Source organism: Xiphophorus hellerii, chromosome 14 (genome assembly GCF_003331165.1).
Source record: "Xiphophorus hellerii strain 12219 chromosome 14, Xiphophorus_hellerii-4.1, whole genome shotgun sequence".
Lineage (NCBI taxonomy): Eukaryota > Metazoa > Chordata > Actinopteri > Cyprinodontiformes > Poeciliidae > Xiphophorus > Xiphophorus hellerii.
In genome coordinates this window covers 11,251,241-11,270,991 of record NC_045685.1, presented here as the reverse complement: position 1 = coordinate 11,270,991, position 19,751 = coordinate 11,251,241, and the positions used below count along the sequence as shown (strand labels likewise).

At 42.6% G+C, this 19,751-nt stretch overlaps 2 protein-coding genes across 2 annotated transcripts; one reads left to right on the top strand and one right to left on the bottom strand.

Moving 5' to 3' along the window:
- Nucleotides 1–1,800: 1,800 nt before the first annotated feature.
- mrpl52 (mitochondrial ribosomal protein L52) lies at nucleotides 1,801–4,485 on the bottom strand. Its single transcript, XM_032584369.1, has 5 exons — nucleotides 4,379–4,485; nucleotides 4,037–4,106; nucleotides 3,584–3,651; nucleotides 2,087–2,151; nucleotides 1,801–2,001 (listed from the first exon to the last, which is right to left on the bottom strand). Exons 1-5 carry the CDS (start codon nucleotides 4,410–4,412, stop codon nucleotides 1,852–1,854), a joined length of 387 nt encoding a protein of 128 aa, XP_032440260.1. The 5' UTR covers nucleotides 4,413–4,485; the 3' UTR covers nucleotides 1,801–1,851.
- A 5,125-nt stretch (nucleotides 4,486–9,610) lies between these two features.
- On the top strand, nucleotides 9,611–19,200 carry ajuba (ajuba LIM protein). Its single transcript, XM_032582113.1, has 8 exons — nucleotides 9,611–11,969; nucleotides 15,570–15,671; nucleotides 15,789–15,856; nucleotides 15,939–16,001; nucleotides 17,151–17,281; nucleotides 17,499–17,550; nucleotides 18,376–18,444; nucleotides 18,597–19,200. Exons 1-8 carry the CDS (start codon nucleotides 10,613–10,615, stop codon nucleotides 18,726–18,728), a joined length of 1,974 nt encoding a protein of 657 aa, XP_032438004.1. The 5' UTR covers nucleotides 9,611–10,612; the 3' UTR covers nucleotides 18,729–19,200.
- The last annotated feature ends 551 nt before the right edge of the window (nucleotides 19,201–19,751 follow it).

Genomic DNA, 19,751 nt, shown 5'->3' with positions numbered 1-19,751 from the left:
GGAAAACTAACCGACCCTTAAGGAACTTTGATCCACTCTCCTTTGCAGAATTATTTTCTTATTCACAATAATAAACACTTAGTCAGGTTAGTTTTGCCAAACTCTAAAACTGCTTTATCATCTGAAACAATTGCGAGAAACCAAAAAAAGGAGAAAACAACTGACAGCATATAATTTCCAAGTATTCATTGGCTTGCAAAGATTAAATCCCATTTCCTGATCAGAAAAGCAACAAATGTTGGAGGATTTATTTGCTTCCGTTTGGCTTGTGGATCATTAATGGTGGCGTCTCGAACTGTTCTTTGACAAAGATGAGACGTTATTGATCTAACAATAACAATGACAGTGGGGAAATTCAGTTGCTAAGAGAATTTAGGGGGGAAAAGTGCTTGGAAACCAGCACAAAACAAACCAAACGACACATAAAAGAAAGAAACAGCTAATCGTCTCAGCCACTTGCTTCCTCCAGTGTCGGGAATCAGTAGGTGGAAAATGTTGGGAGCCACAACCTCAGGGAATTTCCATCAGATTGAACCCAGATTTCGATATTGCAGTAGAGACATTATCCTAAAACTATTCACTGACTGGAGCAAAAACATGCCAATATGATGCGTGCCGTTTTAGAAACCTGTGTGCGACAAATGGACTCAGAAAGGTCTGGCTCTGCTGAGATTCGGTTCATGAACCGTCTTTTGAACAGTTCGTGTCATAATACAACCACCACCGTGCTTTCAGAGCTGGAAAAGGGTTGGCATTCTGAAACCAAAACCCTTATAGTTGGTCAAACTGTAGACTGCAGCTCTGCAGCATATTTCTGGTTGCTAATAGTTGATAATGATGACACTATTTGGTGTGAGGGACAGCTTTATTTCGAGGTTTACCAGGGTTCCTCTCCGACCTCAAGCTGTTACACAACATGCTCCTGGATTGAAGCTTTTTGATTTAGTCCCAGGAAAAACGTGAGTCAACCGAAGTTTGCTCCACTTGTGCTCCATCTGTCTGACTGCACATTGGCGGAGGAAAAACTTTGAACCAATTACCTCCAACAGTTTTTGGGACTCTTCTACGATTCTTGGAAATTCATTTTGCTCGAGGGAACAATAAAAACACGCTGCAAAGACCACACTCTCTTTAGCTCAACATGGCTGGGTCCGATCTGCTTTTAAAAACCCATTTAGTTTGTTTCATCTTGTCGGGACTTACGTGAAACGCAGACATTTAGGCGTTATGCAGAAATACAGAACATTTTACGATTAGAGAAAACTCTTAAAGGGCACAAAGTATGATCCGATCCCATTATACACCACCTTCATACGGTTGGTTTCTTAGAATGCATTTTACCAGCTTCACTCAGGGTTTATTCACGGAAAGAGTCGCATTGACGCCAGAAAATGTCAGATTGAACTTCCTGCCAGCAGCAGTTAAGCGTCTTTGCAGACATCAGTCAGAAGAAATGCTCCGTTCTGCTGCTTTGGTTTTGTGTTTTTTTTTTTGTTTTTTTTTGTTGAAACCTCAAAGAAAACACAAATTTAAACAAATAGGAATTTGTAAGTCACAATCTCGTCCAGAAGATATCATGTGACGCACTGAGCTGGAAAGTGAATCAGATTCTTTATGTCCATCAGTTCGTTTTCCAGCAAAAAACGAAAACTCGTCTGGAGCCAAATAGTTTTAATCTGGTTCAGGAAGGAGGAATGCTGCCATCTGGTGGATACGGAGTATATTTCAAATATTTAATAAATGTTGCAATCGTTTCTGTTTCTCCCCATATACAACAAAAACAAAAAATGTACACAGCCACTTGTTACAAAACAGACAGCATTTATTTAAAGAATATTGAACAATCGGCTTCTAACTCTTGGATTTCTTCATCAACAGCTTTCCTTTGGGTTTGAGTAAAAGAGACTTTCTGTGCTCCTCCGTTCGTCTGGCCTCCTCCTGCTTCTTGTTCCAGGCTTCTACTCCATGATCCACCTCCGAGTTCAGCATCACAATGCGCCTCTGAGGAGAGACGGCGCAGAACCGATGAGTGCGAAGGTCAAATTAAACAGCAGCAAGTAAGAGAAACTTTAATAGGGATGCTCACAGCTAATGTTTCTTTCTCTTGTCTTCTCCTAATCTGGCCTTTCAGAGGAGGTGCCGGACGTCCGTCTGTCAGCAGAATGATCAAGTTGAGCACAAATGGGAAACAGACCAAAGTGAAGCCGGCTTGTCACACGTCAGTCAAGAAGGAGATACAAGAAGAACATATTGGAAAAGGGGCAGAAACTAGAACGGCACGTCATCCGTTCACGGTGAAGCATCATGCAGGACGGATGTTTTTCTTCAGGAGGGACAGTGAAGCTGGTCAGAGTTAATTAGAAGTCGAATAGAACTAAATCAGGACAAAACCTTTAGGAGATTGGAAAAAAAACCTTTAGACTGGTACTTAGGCTCACCTCACAATGTCCTGATATGGTCAGAACTAGAATGAATTGGTTTGTAAAAAACTCCTTATGTGTTGAAATGGAATTGAGAATATGTGATAATATCTGAGCTGAGAAATTGATGTTTACCGATGTTCTCAGTCTGTCCTGACTGAGGCAAAGCTTCTTTTTTTTTGCGTGGAGAAATTGCTCTAAAAAGTCAGACTCTAGGCGTACAAAGCTCGTAGAGAAAAGCCTGGCAGCCATAACTGCAGCAGAAAGCAGTTCTATAAAAGTACTGACTCAGGAGAGTGAACACGAAAACAGTTCACAGATTGTATCCGGAAAAAAATTAAATAAGACCCAACTTCTGCTCTATTGCATAAAACTCCAATAAGATAGAGCTCTGGAAAAAAAATTAAAAGACCACTTTAAATGATCAGTTTCTCTGATTTTACTCTTTATAGGTAAATGTTTGAGTAAAATAAATGCTGTTCTTTTATTCTATGAACTACTGACAACATGTCTCTGAAATTACAAGCAAAGATTTTGCATTTCTTTGCAGAAAATGAGAAATGGTCAAAATAACGAAAAACATGCAGTGCTTTCAGACCTCAAATAATGCAAAGAAAACAAGTTGATATTCATTTAGAAACAACAAAACTAAAGTTTTAACTCAGGAAGAGTTCAGAGATTCAATATGAGGTGGAATAATCAGAAGGTTTTCAATGGAGTTCAGTGCAGTGGGCTCTTCATTTTTTTCCAGAGCTGTATATTGAAGTTTGCAATTGTAACAGGACAAAATCTGAAAATGTTCATGAGGCATGAACACTTTTCCAAGGCTTTGGAAATCCAATAATTCCCTTTACTTGCATAGCTGTGGCTGAGTGACTGCTACTTGAAATGTTTAATAATGGCATTAGCTTACAGTAAAATTAATATTAATTCATTTTAAAACACTAAACAATGATTTATGTGTATTGAAATTGCTGACTTCCAATATACATAAATCGCCGCTTGTTCTTCGTTCCAGTTCTTTCTCGATCCCACAAAAGTATCATTTTGGTTCAGAGCCCAAAATTGCAGATATGCACAGTAGCAAAGGAAGCAGCTTCCATTTGACACACAGTGATGAGCTCAGCTCCGTTTAGCACAACAAAACAGTGATAATAAAGTACCTTCAAAAGACCAGTCAGGCAGATCTGTCATGGGTCCGTATTCTGTCCCACTTCTGGCCAGACCATGTCTGCAAGCACAAGCACACAAATAACTAAACACAACTAATCCTAGGTACAGAAAATGTCTCAAATATTATTGCAAAGAAACTAAATTGGTGATGAGACTGAATCCACAGGTGTCAACAGACTAACATTAGGTTTTCAGACAAAAGCCAGCACAGAAAAAAACTCGTACCTAATCTAGATATTTTGTGTACCTACTAAGTGGTGTTTTAAACGAGTTTCAAAACGATATTACAAAGCAATTTTGTGGCCGAATTTTGTTAAACTTGTCGGTAAATGTAGTGAACTGGGTAAAGAAAGACATTGTTAAATGTTGGTGAAGATCTGAACATCTTGTCTTTAAAAATGAGGGAAATTTCAATGAAGTTTGGCAGAGGTTGCACAACTCACTCTAGCCTCCATTTTTGTCCAGCTTGTACTCCACATGTGGAGCTGAAGTGTCTTCCTGAAAGTTTCAGGGCTTCGAAAAGAACAAGAAGAAACCAGAATCACCAAATTAAAACCATTTACAAACTGTTTTTTTAAAAAAAAAAAAAAAAACACAAATCAGTGGAAGCTTGCTGTCAAACGGTTAGCATCGACGTTAGCATTTGCAGTTAACCAGCGCTGTTGGTAGATGATAGTAGAAAAAGAAACGACCGATAAGCAAAACTGTTTACGGTTAGAAAACTCTTCTTTCAATATTGGGCTGACAGTGGATACGAGAGACTTAAAGTTCAACCTCTGTCTCACCTGAACAGCACAAAGTCCTGATGGGCGCCGCCATGTTGCCTGTACTACTCAGTACCGACCAGCAGAGGTTGCTAAAGACTCGCTCTTGTCCTATTTGTCAATTTCACGTCATCAAAACGGAGAAAAATAAATCGGTTGTATCAATATCTGTATTGTCCTTTTGTTACTGTTTACATAATTTGTCTTCGGTTCCTGCCTGACTTATGTTCTTAGTTTGAACAAATTTTCAGTCAAATCAAACAATTTCATGACATAATTTTACCCAAAAATAATCTCATTCTTGTTGTTTTTCTTTACTGATTTATTGTTTTTACTCTTTGCATTCTTTTAGTATCTACAATATTTTGTCTCATTCCAAAATCGTACCCTGTAAATATAATTACATCTTTCATATACCTATGTTGAGAAACAGAGGTTCACATACAGTACACTCATCGTGGACATGGATTTCTTTAATAATTTTTGGCCCACAATTTAGCATTTGAACCATTTTTTTTTACACAACAAGGAACTTCAACGATTGTTTTTAAAAACTAGAATTGTGTGCAAAAGTTTGCATTTGCACACAAATTCAAACTGTGCATTGAGAATATTCCAGAAGAATAATAGTAGTCTGTTTTATCTGTTTCAAAGCCAATTCTGCATGGTTTCACTGCTTCTCACTAAGGGAAATTTACATAAAAATAATACATTAAATTCAAACATACTCAAATACAAATTCCTTGAAGCCGTAGGTTGTATATTCATCCCACTGAAAGACGAAAATAACAGCTCCAATACATCACCAAATGGCCAAACTCGATGTCGTATTCGTGTTGATGAAGTGAACATTCAAACTTTTGTCCACAACCTTAGATGAACGTCCTACTTTTTTCAAATGTAGATCAAATGTTCTTCTGAGAAGACTGAACTTAAAGACACACCCAAGAAAACGCTGCTATTCTGACGCCTGGGTGTTTTTTTTAATAACAGAAAACACAACAACTGTTTGTTTTTTTTATCACATGTACCTATATGATTCAACACTGTCTTTGGTCACAATCTGACAATCACAGTTAAACCAGATCTGGCATCTGCCCTACTTAAACATGTCAGTCGTCTCATTAATATAATGTAGCACCAGTAACTCTGAACATGGTGTGTGCCACGTCTATGGTTATTTTCTTATCAGTAAATCAGCTTTGAATGTACCTGCGTTTAACAAGCAAATCCACCTATTTTACTACAGCCGTTGCCGTTACACACACGCTGCATTTTCTTAGACAAACGTTGGAGAAATTACTGGGGGACAAAACTGATATCTGTTCCTTGCATGTTATTGCAGTACGTTTGCTGACCTTATGGATGTCATTGACATTTATACTTGTGAACATATTGAAACATCAGTCGAGAAGTGAAAACTGAGTCCGAAATGTTTTTTTTTTTAAATGGACAATAACCCTAAACATACTGCAAAATTAACTCCCATTTGGCTTGGGATTGAAAGCCTAATATTTTTGGAGTGGCCTCAGAAACTATGTCCCATAGAAAGGTTCAAGACAAACAGATAAATAGAAATAATTCAGGCAGTCCTGACTGAGCTAAAACATTAAAAGTTTAGTCTGATTTAAAGAGGCTGTGGTTCTTTTGGTACTTTGTTTGGAGTTTAAATGCATGTGGAAGTTATTGAAATGGCAAGTTTTCTTTTTGATTGACAATCTGCAATATGAATGCCTCGTTCAAAACCCCCAACATTCCTACTGGTAACTTTGATTATGAAAGGGTGTGTGGTTAAATTGTGCGTGCATAACCACCCTTTGAAGATAATTAGAGAACTACTGGCAGGTGGAAGAAGCTGTACTTCATCTGCAAATATTACGTTCCTGAGTGAATTGTGCTGGGACAATAACTGACAGAGGTCTGTCGCTCCCGAAGCTCTTCAAAGCGCTGTTTTTGAATGAGCAGCTCCGGGACTAAGCCCTGAAGAATTTCTCTGTTAGCTTTTCAGACAAGTTCCCACTCGCAGCCCGGGGAGGAACGCCTAAGCCGGCAGAGGCTGCCGCTGCCTCCCCGGTGAACCGCAGGCCCGTTCTGGAGGGGGGCTCCGGGGACACGGAGAGCCAACGAGTCTATTCAAACACGCCAGGCCGGACACGGTTTCACTTTATCGGCGCTCGCTGAGTTATGGTGTGTCCGCTAACTGCCACCAAACGGCCGGAATCGGGCCTGACTAATGCCGGGTGGCCCTCACACAGTGGCGGGATGTTTACTCTGAATCGTCCTTGGAGAACTCAGACACGCCGCAAAAATCCACCAGCCCCGTCACGCCCCGCTGTGTCCCTGCGCGCATTCCACAGCCTGGTCTTATAAAGTAGTCCCGTTGCCTAAACAACGCCATGTCTCTGGGGAATCACATTCAAATCGTGTGTCTTTTTAAATTAATAAGCTAAACAGGAAGAGTTACATTTTGAACCTGTGTTTTTTTTTTTAATTTATTTTACATTTATTACAGGTTTAAGACTATTTCAATTGAAATGTCTACCATGGTTGCTCTAAATTTTAAGTAAAAACCCACATGACTTGTATAATAAACAACTTAGAATAAATATATTGTGTATTTTGTTTATTAGATGAAGAATTGGAACAACTCACAACAATGTAGTGTAAAGTGACAGTGTGCCATGTTTAACAACAACTTAAGAAATTAAGTGAAATGTAAATAAGTAACTTCTCAACAAGAAACTTTACGGGAACATTCAGAGAACATCCATAAACAGTTCAATCCACCAGCCCCAATCTTTATAAAATAAACTTATAAAGATTGCAAAGTGTATAACTCTCAGGGAACTTCCAATGGAGGGTTAACAATTAGAGGATATTTCCTGTATGATATCTAAAATATAGAACTTTCTCTAACTTTTAGAAAACCTTCATAGGATATTCCCTTGGAGTTCTCCAAAGCTTATTTTCAATACTGACAGATAATCAGAGAATGTTTTCCAAAGATCCCTTCAATGTTTACTACAACTCTAATATTGCAACCTTAGAGGAACATGTCGGGAATATTTTCTAAAACTTCTTAGCTTAGTTAGCGTTAGCTTAGTACAATGGCGATTGAATGTCTTCAGAAGGTTGTTTGCAACTTTCAAAATGTAAGGACCTTCAAATAACTTTTTGTCAAAGTCTCCTTGAAATTTAGGTTTAGCATTGACAAGGCAACCATCTCAATGTTTTGCAACTTCCCAAAAGGAACCTTTAGATAACCTTGAGGAAAAACTTCCTACATGTTCCCTAAAAGAAGATAGTTTGTACATTTCCTCCAAATTTGACCTTCTGGGAACTGTTGCTGCTTAGAGGTTCCCAGAAGGCTATATGTGACCTTCATTCTGTTTGGAGACCTTTTTCAAAAAGTACCTTAAGGTTCCTTTTAACGTTAACATCCATCCATCCATCCATCCATCCATCCATCCATCCATCCATCCATCCATCCATTTTCTGTACACTCTTGTCTCTTAGAGGGGTTGGGAGGGCTGATCCCAGGCCGGGAATCAGCCTACTTGCTCCAAGGCAACAGTGCTACCAATTGCACCACTGTGCAGCCCTGTTAACAATCAATAAATGTTAAATTTAAGAAAATGTCTGCATCAGTGGTTGACATGGACGGAAAAGCTTTTTCCTTCAAGTAGAGTTGTTTAGAGAAAACCAACGAATGTCAAAGCAAGGGATCTAATTGTTTAAAACATAAGTTTCTTATATTACAGTTAATCGCTGAACCCATAACCAAGACAGCAGAAAATAGTTCCATGAGGTAAACAAAACCCCAATGTTTTTTTACGGTGGTCTGGCTTGGCAGTTATTTTGTACTTTGAAATGAGTCAATAGGCCACATATCCTGAGATGAATCACAATCATAGCATTAGCCATGAAGCAATGAGCTCTCGGATGGCTGCTTGTTTTCCAAATGATAATGATGATCCAAGATAAACAAAGATGAGCATACAACTAGTAAACCTACCAGGATACCTATTCTCAAGTTATTTACAAAGATGAATCAGTTAAAAAAAAAAGAGAATTTTCTATCAAATTAAATGCCAGTTTGAAAAATACAATGGTTTCCTTTTTCTTTCCACTTTTAGCTAATGGTGATTCCTTTATTTTTAGCACAGATTTTCCCTTTTCTCTCTATTCCAGCCACAAGTTTGTAGCTCAGCTACACCAAGTATAAGTAAGAGACAGTTTATTTATAATTTGAACAAATGAACAACTCATCATATTGACTTTAAAGATTAGTTTGGAAGTAATGAGAGGCGCAGTGTCTCATTACTTCCACCTTCTCTAGACCTCTATCAGGGGAGAGACATGGGCCATTGTAGTTAATTTAAAATGGCACAGACTAGAGAAAGTACCTTATTTTATATGCTAAACAATTAATAACTCAATCAGCTTTACCTATTCACATTCTCTAGAAAGTTTTGGGAGTGATTGAACAAGCACAGATTTAAAGTTTTGACTATGCGGAGCCTAATAAGTGCCACTGTGCAAAAAAAGAGAAACAAATTATCTCGGGGCGGCCCATTACTTCTGTAAACTCAACACATAGATGTGTAATAGCTATGGTGGTATGGCAATGATAAAATAGAAGATATCACAACACCATGTGTAAAACAAAAATCCTCTATAACTCTTAAATGACCTGCTTTAAAATTGAAAACAAATCTCAGCTCATCATTGTGGTAAAACACGTAAATATTTATTGACATGGGGAATATTATTAAAACAATGAGAGCCATTGGAGAAAGTTTTTTTTACTTCCTGTTCACAATTTGAAGTGACTTGCCATATTTTTTTCTTCTCTGTGTTTTTATTTCATCCCGGCACTTGTTGGGCTCCGTAAAAAGGTGTTCCGGCGTGCTGGGGGTGGGGGGGGAACAAGCCGCCGCTGATAAAAGAACAATGCGCGTCAATTTGCACAAAACAACATAACGGCATTTTGAGATCATTGCTTCACAATAAAATCAATCACGCTGGGGGAAAGTTGAAACAAAAACATAGGACCTGAGATATTGTCTGTATTTTTGGCGTACTAATGATTTGACACTATTTTACATGCAAAGTTAAATGGAGTTTAACTCGTTTTCCGGCGCTTTCAAGTGTTTCAAGCTAAATGCCGTTCAAAGGGTGTTTACTTTGAAAAGCTGTAACCGGAAATACCTCTCTGTGTTGCGGCTAGCAAAAACTAAGTGCAAAAAGGAGGGGGAGGTAAGTTATTATTTGAGGGGAAAGAAAGAGACAAAGTTGTTGGACTACGCGGTGCTCACGGGGAGGGATTTTATTTATCTGGACCGACTCGTTTTAGCTCAGCACCGGTCTGCTGCGAGGCTGGGAGTAACGGAGCGCCGGTTCAAATCGTTCCTGTTTCTCTGCCCAAACTTCTCTGCTACTATCACCGAGTCCCGAACTGGATCCCTTTTCTTCTTCTTCTCTCCCTTTGAATCGGGAATGATTAAACCAGCCGAATCGGAGCCGAGCCGAGCGGATGGACGGACGTACGGACGGAGTCCAGCCAGCGTCCCGTGTGTATCTTTTCTGTTCCCCTCTCTTTAAAGCCAGTGTAATGTTACTGTGAGCACATGAGATGAACGGCAGACGTCGGCCGAGTCGACTATCTGAGCACAAACGGGTTTATTTTCTCGTCTACACTGGACCCACATGAAGAGGCGACGGTCCGCATCCTGCTGAACCTCCCCGCTTTGTGTTTTCAAAGAGAAGAGAAAGAAGGTGGACACTGAGAAGACTTTGCTGGAGTGGATTTCAGAGAGTCGGAAGTCTTACAGATGTGGAGGGTCGACAAAGGAAGCCCTCCATAGGTCACAACGAAGTGTCCATGTTTGTCTTATTTCCTGGCTGGACTGGCTTGAATTCTTTGTGTTTCATGTCCACGGAGCCTACCTGTGTCTGTGGGTTTTCCACACGTGGACTTAAATCATGTTAAACTCTTGAAATGTCTTAAGAAATTATTATTTTTTTTATTTATCAGCTTTATATTTATTTCGTGTATAGAAGTTGTCCTTGTGATTTCAAGAATATTTTTTTTTTTTTTTTTTTTAAACCCATCTTTTTAGAGTTTGATTCAAATCATTTCAAGTGTAGCCCTATTAGGGCATCTTTTGTTCTGCTGTACATCTCCCTCACACTGTATCTGAGTTATTGCTCTGTAGCATAAAGGAAGACACTGTAACTCTGGAGGCTCCCATCATGGACCGGCCTATAAGCAAGCTGCTGGGGAAGCTGAAGCTCACCGACGCGGGCAGCGTGAAGTTCAACAGCTCCAAGAAGAAACACGACTCCGCCAACAACAACAGCAACACCAACATCTCTGGAGCGTCTGCTCCCAGCTCCGCGGCCGCCTCGCCCTCCAGGCCCGGCCAGTTCTCCACCACCAGCGACGCGGGAGCCCCGGCGACACCGTCTTCCTCCACGCTGGGCGCCGATGGGGAGCAGCCGCTGCATCCCTCCACCTTGGCACAACTGAGGCGGCCCTCCTCCCAGCAGCGAGCCTCCTGCTACCTGACGGACAGAGTGGAGGCCCACCTGGGCCTGAGCCCTGATGCTGACCCCGTGGGGGCGCTGGGCTCCAAGGCCTCTCTCAACCAGCGGCGCTACTCGCTGGAGCTCCAGCAGCTGGTCAGGCGGCAGCAGCTCCTGTCCCAGCCGCCGCCCCACTCCGTCCCGCTGCTGTACCCTGCTGCTCCGGGATATGGGTCCGCTCCCAGAGGGGGGTCGGCCGAGCAGGGCTACAACTCTGAACCTGAGAGGCACAAGCGCTTCTCCCTGCAAGAGGCCCTGCTGTACAAGCGCCTCAGCACCGGGGGTGAAGTGTGGGACAACCCCAGACCCGCTTCCCTGTCCCATCCGCCCCATCGCCCCTCTGATATACCTGGAGGGGGGAGCGTGGGTTTGTTTTACCCGCCCGGTCCCACCCTGAGCCCGTGTTCGTCGTTCAGCCTGCAGGAGTCGGTGCTGGTCAGCCCCAGGTCCAGCTTCGCCTCCAGCACGGCCAGTGGCGGGGGCGGGGGCAGCCCCATAGGGAGCCGCTGCAGCAGCAACAGAACCAGCGGCATCAGCTTGGGCTACGACACCCGCTACTCTGTTTCCGTCCAGCAGCAGCCCATGCAGGCTGGAGGTTTTGCGGTGGGGTACGGGGCTCCAGGCAGAGCCGGGGTCACCGCCGCAGAGGCCTGGACTCAGTACCTGGAGGGAGGGGGCCGCCCTGGGCCGTACGACAGCCGCCACTCATACCCACCTGCGGTGGGAAGCCCGGCGGCGGCCTGCTACCAGGGAGGCCCCGATTGGTGGGAGGACAAGCAGGGGGCGAGAGGGAAAGAGGCGGCCCGGTACTCGGACCTGCCCGGAACCCGCTACCAGGAGGAGCTGACCCGGCTTCTCCTGAGGGATGCTGCCCGAGAAGGCGGAGGGTTGCTGGAGGGCCTGAGGCTGAAGGATCAGCCTCTACCCTCACCGGGGACGGCATCAGCCACCGGGCCGGTCCGACCTCAGGAAGACTCCGGTGCAGCTGGAAGAGAGACGGCGGAGAACCGGCAGGAGTTCTTTGGTGAGAATATTTTTCAGCTCAAGTTTTGAGGTACTTAGTAGGATGAGACATGACGATATTTCAGTGTTGTTAACTGGAGATGCACGATATATCGGCACTAACATCGGTATCGGTATCTTTTTTTTTGTTTGTGTTTTTTTTTTCTGGTGCATTCAAAACACCAGAAAAAAAATCTTCCTTCAGAAAAAAAAGTGAAAGTTGGGATCTCAGGCCTGAAAGAAAAAATTGGCGGTCTGCATTGGCCAGGAAATCTCAGATTGGTGCAACTCTAGTCAAACCACAGCCCCAGTTTTAGCCACTGTTCCCAGAATCGTGTGTTGGGTCATCCAGCGTCTGGCTTCGCCGTGTTATTACTGCCGTCTGGTGTCGGATCACAGGTTTCCCTCTAAATGAAGGGGTTGCATGGAGAGATGGACAGATTAATAGCTGAAGCAGCATATTGGCTCGCTGGATGGTGCCGCAGAAACCTGCAGAGACTTGCAGGGTCAGAGCGCATCGAGCGCAAGGAAAGAAAAGAAGCGATCGGGCTTCAGAAAACGACTCCAGACAAATGGAGATGAAGTCAAATATTAAAAAAAAAAAAAAAAAAAAAAATAGGGGGAGGAAATGAAACACAAAAACAAAGTCAAAGTAGCACATGAGGGATTTTTCAAGCTTTTGTGTGACTTTAAAGATGAGGCAGGTGTAGCAAATTCACCGCGGCGTCTGCGTTTCCACTGCGCCGAATCCTCACAGCTTTTATGTGACAAAACATTCCTCTGTAACACAAATTACATGCTTCCATATAAAGACAGCTCTGGCCATTACTGAGTCACACAAGATTAAGACTCAGCCTTCCTCTCTGTGTGTGTGTTTTTTTTTCCTGTGGCAGGGTGTGTTTCGCCCACCTCGAGTGACTTTAGGCCACAGCAATGCAGTTAGAGTGTGTGTGTGTGTGTGTTTAACGCAGCCTTGGCGTGTGCAGGGGCGGGGTGCTGCAGCCTGTTTTTCTGCTCAGGTATGTGTGCCCAGAGGGGACATCCAACACCGTGCTGCGCCGGGCCACTGAAGACAGACGCTCTCACACACACACACACACACACACACACACACACACCCACACACACACACACACACCTGCGGGAAAACTCCCCTCTTCAGCTGAAACAGAAAGTGGAAATAGAAAAAAGGCAGAACTAATTTAAGCGTCCAGTTTGATTCACTCCCCCCCTCTGAGCATTTTCAGTCCGCCACGTCACAACCACGTTTTCATTTTTGATTCTGCGATCGATCAACAAAAAGTAGCGTCGCGCAAAAAGATTTATTTATTTTTGTCAATAACATTTGAAAAGTGTGGTGTGCATTTTCACTCCCCCCCCCCCCACTTGAGCTCAAACTCTACAGAAGCACATTTTGTTGTGATTGCAGCTAAAAGTCTCTACCAGCTAGAAATATTTTTTTTTGGACTACTCTTCTTCGGACTTTGACTAGGCCGCTCTAACGCTTGAATGCTCTAACGTAGCTTTCTGGCTGTAAGTTTAGGGTCTCGAGTCTTTTGCAAACGCTGGCTGGTTTTCGTCAGATTATCCCCAGAGCATGATGCTGCTACTACCGTGTTCAGAATGCCAGGCTTCCCCCTCATATGAAATCTTACATTTGGGCCAAAAATGTGAATTTATTTATTTTTTTGCTGGTAATCGGACCAGAGTTTCTGCTTTCAAACGTTTGCTGTGATGAATTAAAATAAAAAAAGACTTAAAAACAAAATTTACCTCCCCACTTCTTAGCTTTTTTTTTAATAATGTATCATTTTTCATCCCTATATGCAGTTATTCTCTACTTTTTAAAACCACAGTAAAAAACATTAAACGTGACGAAATGGAGTATAAATACCTTTCCCAACCGCTGCACCTACGCGCTTGTTTTTCGTCTCACTGTTGCGTGTAGCCATTTGGGGCATATTTAAAGTTTCAGCTACCACCTTTTGGGTTTTTTTTTTGGCTTTGGCACAGCCTCGAGTTTTCTCTAAGACATCAAAGAGGCGGTGTGAAGCCCAAAGCAGCAGCAGTGAGGAGGAATTCCTGATTTGTGTGGCACTCCCTCAACCACATGAGAAGCAGGAGGGAAAAGCGCTCAGTGCCGCCCGTAAATAGATCACAGGAAGAAGTGACTGTCGGACCACCGGCGGCCTCTGCTTCACGTTTTACACGCTGCCGTAAGACGCGGCGCCTCTTCCGACAGGAGGAAACCGACTTTTGGGTCATTTTGACCGAGAAAAGTCGATATTTATTTATTTATTTTTGAGTTTTTGCTACGTGGATAATTGCCGAAGGCTTTCAGTTTAATCAGTTACAGAAACGGTTCTGGCGTGTTGGGTACCAGTACTTTTAGACTCCAGTTTTATCCACATTTCAGCCCACAATCTAGAGTAGGTTCAAGAATTCACAGATGGTTTTTATTCCTCTTCACCAGCGGCACTGAAACAAGCCCCCAGCATCATAGTGCCACTGCCGTCTCGTCATTGTACACTGTAAAAACAAAATCTGAAGTATTTTTGGTTTCTGGATCAAATATCTTGGTACACTTGAAATAAGACTAACTAACTTGAAAGTGACTTTTCAGCAAGATGTAGAAGCTCGTTCTAAGTCTATAGTTAATTTTGACTTAATATTTAGGTTTTGTTTAAATGTACTAGTTCCACACGCAGATTATTCTACTTAAAGCTGGTACTTTTTCCATCAGTATTAAGAATTTATTGACTTAAGCTCCTACATCTTGCTGAAAAGTTACTTTTAAGTTAGTTTTGTCTTATTTCAAGTGCGCTAAGATATTTGAGCAAGAGACTAGACCAAAAATACTCGGTAAGATTTTGGGTTTTTGCAGTGTAGAATGAGAGAACAATCCTCGTCTCATGTGGGTATAAAACCTTTCTCATTTGAGCCCAGTTCAAGGGTCAAACTTTAGAAAAGGGGCTTCGTTTGTTGCTTGGTAACAACACTGTACAGGTTAACGTTAACGCCGGCTTCCCTGTAGACGGTGAATCTGGTTCTCGCATAATTTTCCCCGTCGTCTAACGGGGCATCGGCCGCAGCTGAAGGTCCGATTGGCGAGATGAGCAAGCCTCCGCTACACTTGGGGGGGGGGGGGGGAGAAAATTTGATCTGGATTCATGAAAAATGAACAAGTTCTAGTCACTTTCTGGCTCCTGGAGCGAATTGAAGAAGCCCTGTCATTATAAACATCCCAAATTGCTCTAAATGTGGGGGTATGAATAAAACTCAAAGGGTCGGTCTTAAGCTCCAAACTCCTGGAAGAAAGAGCGCTCTATTCTGAGAGCGGGATCCGGCGGAGTTTCCCCTTTAATAACAGACACACGAGTGGATGAGCAAACAGCCTGGCATGGGGAGCCGGGCTTCAGCCGCGTGAAAATCCCCTAGGTGGTGCGAACGAGAGGATTTACAAGTGTTGACAGTGTGTGTGGGTGTGTGTGTGTGTGTGTGTGGAGCTGGATTTCAGGACACATCCTCCTGGAATGCTGTCGTAAACAGGAGCTGCCACTAAACGCCTGTTTGTGACCACTGTGTGTGTGTGTGTGTGTTTTCTCCCCTGAACCCACCGTAGGTACCTGTGTGAAGTGTGGGAAAGGTGTGTACGGGGCGGATAACGCCTGCCAGGCTCTGGATCACCTCTATCACACTCGCTGCTTCACCTGCGTCTCCTGCGGTGAGTCTCGTCTCCTGCAGAGTCGGCGCCACGCCCTTCGTTAATAGATCCCCCTCCTCCCTCTCTTTTTTTCTTCTTTTTTTTTTTTTTAAATGAAAAAATGTGACCCCTCTGCAGGTCGCACCCTGAGAAACAAGGACTTCTACAATGTCAACGGCTCTGTGTACTGTAAAGAGGATTACATGGTGAGAGCTGAGGTCGAGATGTGTTTTGACACCTTTGGAGTCGGGATGAACTCTAATCTCTTGTTGTTTTTTTTAATTACAGTTTTCGGGATTCCAGGCGGCTGCTGAGAAGTGTAGCGTGTGTGGTCACCTCATTCTGGAGCAGGTGAGACATTTCCACGCTCACACCCAGGGACGATTATGTCAGATTTAAAGAAAATCCCACCCAAGCTCCACCAATCTTGCGTTGGGTAACGTTTTTTCTTTTTTTTTCCCTACGATGACTTTACACATCCCCTCGTTTCCCACAATTCCCTTTGAAGCCATTCTCCTGGGGACGGAGAAATGCGCTGACGTCTCTCTGTTGCCACTTCTTTGGCTTCCCACGATAAGATTTGGCCTGGAATGTTTGCCTTGGCTTTTCGGTAAATAAAGACTTAAGGCTCGTCAGTGACTATCTGCAGACTTTTTTTTTTTTTTTTTTAACCTTATATGAACCAAGTCGTGCTTATTAATAGAAGCTCGACTTGTGAGCCACGGGAACCAAACTTCACATGAGGAGTTTGAGGGGCAAAGTGTGAGGAGAGCTGGAGAAGTTTATCTAGAGAGCAACTTTCCTCAGTCTGGACATTTTGGCTTACAGTCTGCAAAATAAAAAAAAAAAGTATTTCTTTACATTCTTTGTCTCTTATGCGCTGACTTTATCTATACTTCCTTCTTTTATTCCTTCCATAGTTCCTTTTTGCCATCCTATTTTTTTTATCCAACTAGATATCTTGCTAGCTAGACGCTTAACATTAAAAATCTTCAGGAATTCAAGAGTTTGAAACATAAATGTCTGTCTGTTTTAAAGCTGACCCTCCTTGGACGCATCAGCCCTACGTGACCTTTTCCAGAGCTGCAGCTCAATAACCCTGCAAGAATTTGTACATTGTCGTCTCGCGCAGTAGGGAGCCGTTAGCGCGTTTTGTTCTTGTGCTTCTAGGCTGTGCTGGTATTCTAATAAAGGTTGATAAGAGAATTATCAGAGAAACGGATCTAAACACAATACGAAGAGGTCAAAAAAAAGAAGAGATAACTGGACAAATATTCTTCTTCTGCAGTTTTCCCACTGAGGGATAATAAAAGATCGCTCTGTTCTACAGCTTTGTTTAGACTACATCCATCCATCCATGTTCTTACACCCTCATCCCTAATGGGGTGGGGCGGGGTGCTGGTGCCTATCTCCAGCTAACGCTTCGGGCGAGAGGCGGGGTACATTTATAGCGTAGACTATAAATGTAAAATCTAAATGTTTCTTAATGTTTGTGTCAAGATCCTGCAGGCTGTTGGGAACTCCTACCATCCCGGCTGTTTCCGCTGCGTGGTGTGCTCCAAGGCTCTGGACGGGGTCCCCTTCACTGTGGACCAGCACAGCAACATCTACTGCGTGGCAGACTACAACAAGTGAGGATCCACGGATTACTGAGCTACTTTCTCCTGTCGGATTTGGAAAAATTGAGAGAGCGAAACCTTTGAGTTGTGCTATATGTTGACCGTTGAGTTTATTGCATTTCCATACTGTATATTTTTATAGCTTTTTCACAGGAGAGATGCATATGTTGAGTTTAATGCTTGGCAGACGTTTCCACAGCAAATAAACTTTCTCTGGTCACATCTGCAGGACTTTTGCTCCAAAGTGCGCTGCCTGTTTGCAACCCATCTTACCGACTGAAGTGAGTAGCCTCTTATCTGTTTTAATGAGTAATCCTTTATCTGCTTTGACCTGGATATCGTCGTAAAGGGCATCATTTTTGCAGCTTTTGTTTTCTCCGTTGTGTTTAGGATTGTAGCCCACAGTAGTTATGGTCATTTTTATGTGTCAAGTTGAGAAATATGTGGAGGACGGGGGGCGAAAAAGCATGAAATACATGAACCAAGCACAAAGCAGATGTGCTTGTGCTTGCTCAGTGAAGACTTGGGCATTTAAGAAAGCAGCTGTAGTAAACTCTCCACCTGGAATATGAATCATAAGGGGAATATTTGGCATGAAATTGTGAGTTACAAGGTAGCAGCTTAGTCACCCAATATACCGGCACAGTGCCCACGCACTTAAAAGCTCTCTGTGTCGAGCCTACAAGTCGCCCTAGTGGTGAATTACCAATTGTTGCATCAAAAGGGATCCAAACAAAAACAGCATTAAATCATCCTTCTTCTCAAATGGATGGAACATCATTTTACCTGAAAAACTTTATGCTCACAAACGACACCCATCCCATTCCTGTTAGAAAGTTTTGTTGTTTTTTTTAACAGGAGAACAATAAATTTTTCATTAAATTTCTTTCTCTACTGATGATTCAGCGCAAATTTTTTTTTCTTGTTTTTACATTTTTGAAAGACTAACGGAACAGAATCAATTGAATCTTCAGAACATAGCGCTCAAAATTTCCTAAGTTCATGCAGGTTATCAGTATTCAGGCTACATGAAATGCATGAAGGATTTCCCTGAAGCGAATGCAGACGTTCCAGACATTATTGGAGCTCTTTGTTTTGTTTCCCAGGGCAGCGAGGAGATCCTCAGGGTCGTGTCTATGAACAAGGACTACCACTTTGAGTGCTACCACTGCGAGGTGAGTTATATCCTCCAACAAAGGTTTCCTCCTGACAGTCTCCTTTCCAGGAATTTTGTTATGTAATCGTCAAACGGCTGAGCTGCCTTCCCCTCTGTGTACATTCCTGTCCTTATCCGAGTATTTTTTCTTTTTTTCTTCCCCTCTCCCAGGAGTGTGGCAAGCAGCTCTCCGATAAGCCCGGCTCGCAGTGCTTCCCTCTGGACTCTCATCTCCTCTGCCACTCCTGTCACATGAGCAGAGTGTGTGGCACACACAGCGTTCCCCCACACAAGACACACTGATCACGTCGGGCAGCTGTGGATTTCCTTTTCTTAAAGAATCGATCGACGCGTTCTCAAGTCTTTCTTGTGCATCTTTTTAAAACGAAACTGCTGACGTCGAGACATTTCATTTAGTCACATTTCATGTCCTCTGATTGGTCCGTCACATGTGCTGCCTGCTGTACTTTTTGTACTATTACTGTACTATAGTTTTAAAAAAAAAGGGAACAAACTACTGCTCTTTAACCCCAGTGTTGCTACTGTTTGCTGTAGAAGAACAAAAGGGATTTTACTGAATTATGTTGTGTATATACATTATGACTAGCAAACTTTTGCACTTAAATTTTGACTTTACTGTACGTTACATGAATCTGTGCAAGCTGAAGAGAAACCATGTTGTCATTTCTGTGTGTTAAGTATTTTTCCATTTGTGCTCAGATTGTGTACTTACAGATATTGGTCACAATTTCAATAAAAGCAAATGTTAACAGATTTACAGGGAATATCCCTCTGACCTGCAGCAACCCTACACATCTAAATGTGGCCCCTTTCAGAGAGATGTAAAAAAAAAAAGACAATAAATTAGGTTTCTAGGAATTTGACATTTCTCAGCTGCTAGATTTGAGAGCCTGTATTTATCGTGCCAGGAGGATGAAGAAAGAAGGGGGAAAAAAATCCTCTTAATCCGACCATTAAAAGTTGCCTTGGAGGCTTGCCGGGGAAAAACCTTTTTCTGATCTTCCACCACAAACAAATTAGTGGAGTTTAGTAAACTGCTTTGATCAGAGGACACCAAAGATTATGTCTTTCAAAAAAAACTAGCTGGGTTTGTACAAAAATCCCAAGCTGGATGACAATGGGAAAATAAAAGATAACTGGTAAGTATGGGGGAGGATCTGTGATGCTGTGGGTCTGTTCTGAAAAGTCCTTGAGAGCATTGTTGGGTTGATCAGAAATTCTAGGAACTTCTCGCATGAGTAACTAAAAAGAGGATGGATGAGGACTCTCGGTTATGTTGGAGCGTAAAGTAACTCAAATCTTCAA

Excerpts from the sequence above, each read along its gene's own strand:
- mrpl52 (XM_032584369.1), bottom strand. The coding sequence starts at position 4,412 with ATGGCGGCGCCCATCAGGACTTTGTGCTGTTCAG. Across the intron at positions 4,107-4,378 it reads CAGGACTTTGTGCTGTTCAG|CCCTGAAACTTTCAGGAAGA; the intron begins GTGAGACAGAGG and ends TTCTTTTCGAAG. Across the intron at positions 3,652-4,036 it reads GGACAAAAATGGAGGCTAGA|ACATGGTCTGGCCAGAAGTG; the intron begins GTGAGTTGTGCA and ends TTGTGCTTGCAG.
- ajuba (XM_032582113.1), top strand. The coding sequence starts at position 10,613 with ATGGACCGGCCTATAAGCAAGCTGCTGGGGAAGCTGAAGCTCACCGAC. Across the intron at positions 15,857-15,938 it reads ACTGTAAAGAGGATTACATG|TTTTCGGGATTCCAGGCGGC; the intron begins GTGAGAGCTGAG and ends TTTTAATTACAG. Across the intron at positions 16,002-17,150 it reads GTCACCTCATTCTGGAGCAG|ATCCTGCAGGCTGTTGGGAA; the intron begins GTGAGACATTTC and ends GTTTGTGTCAAG.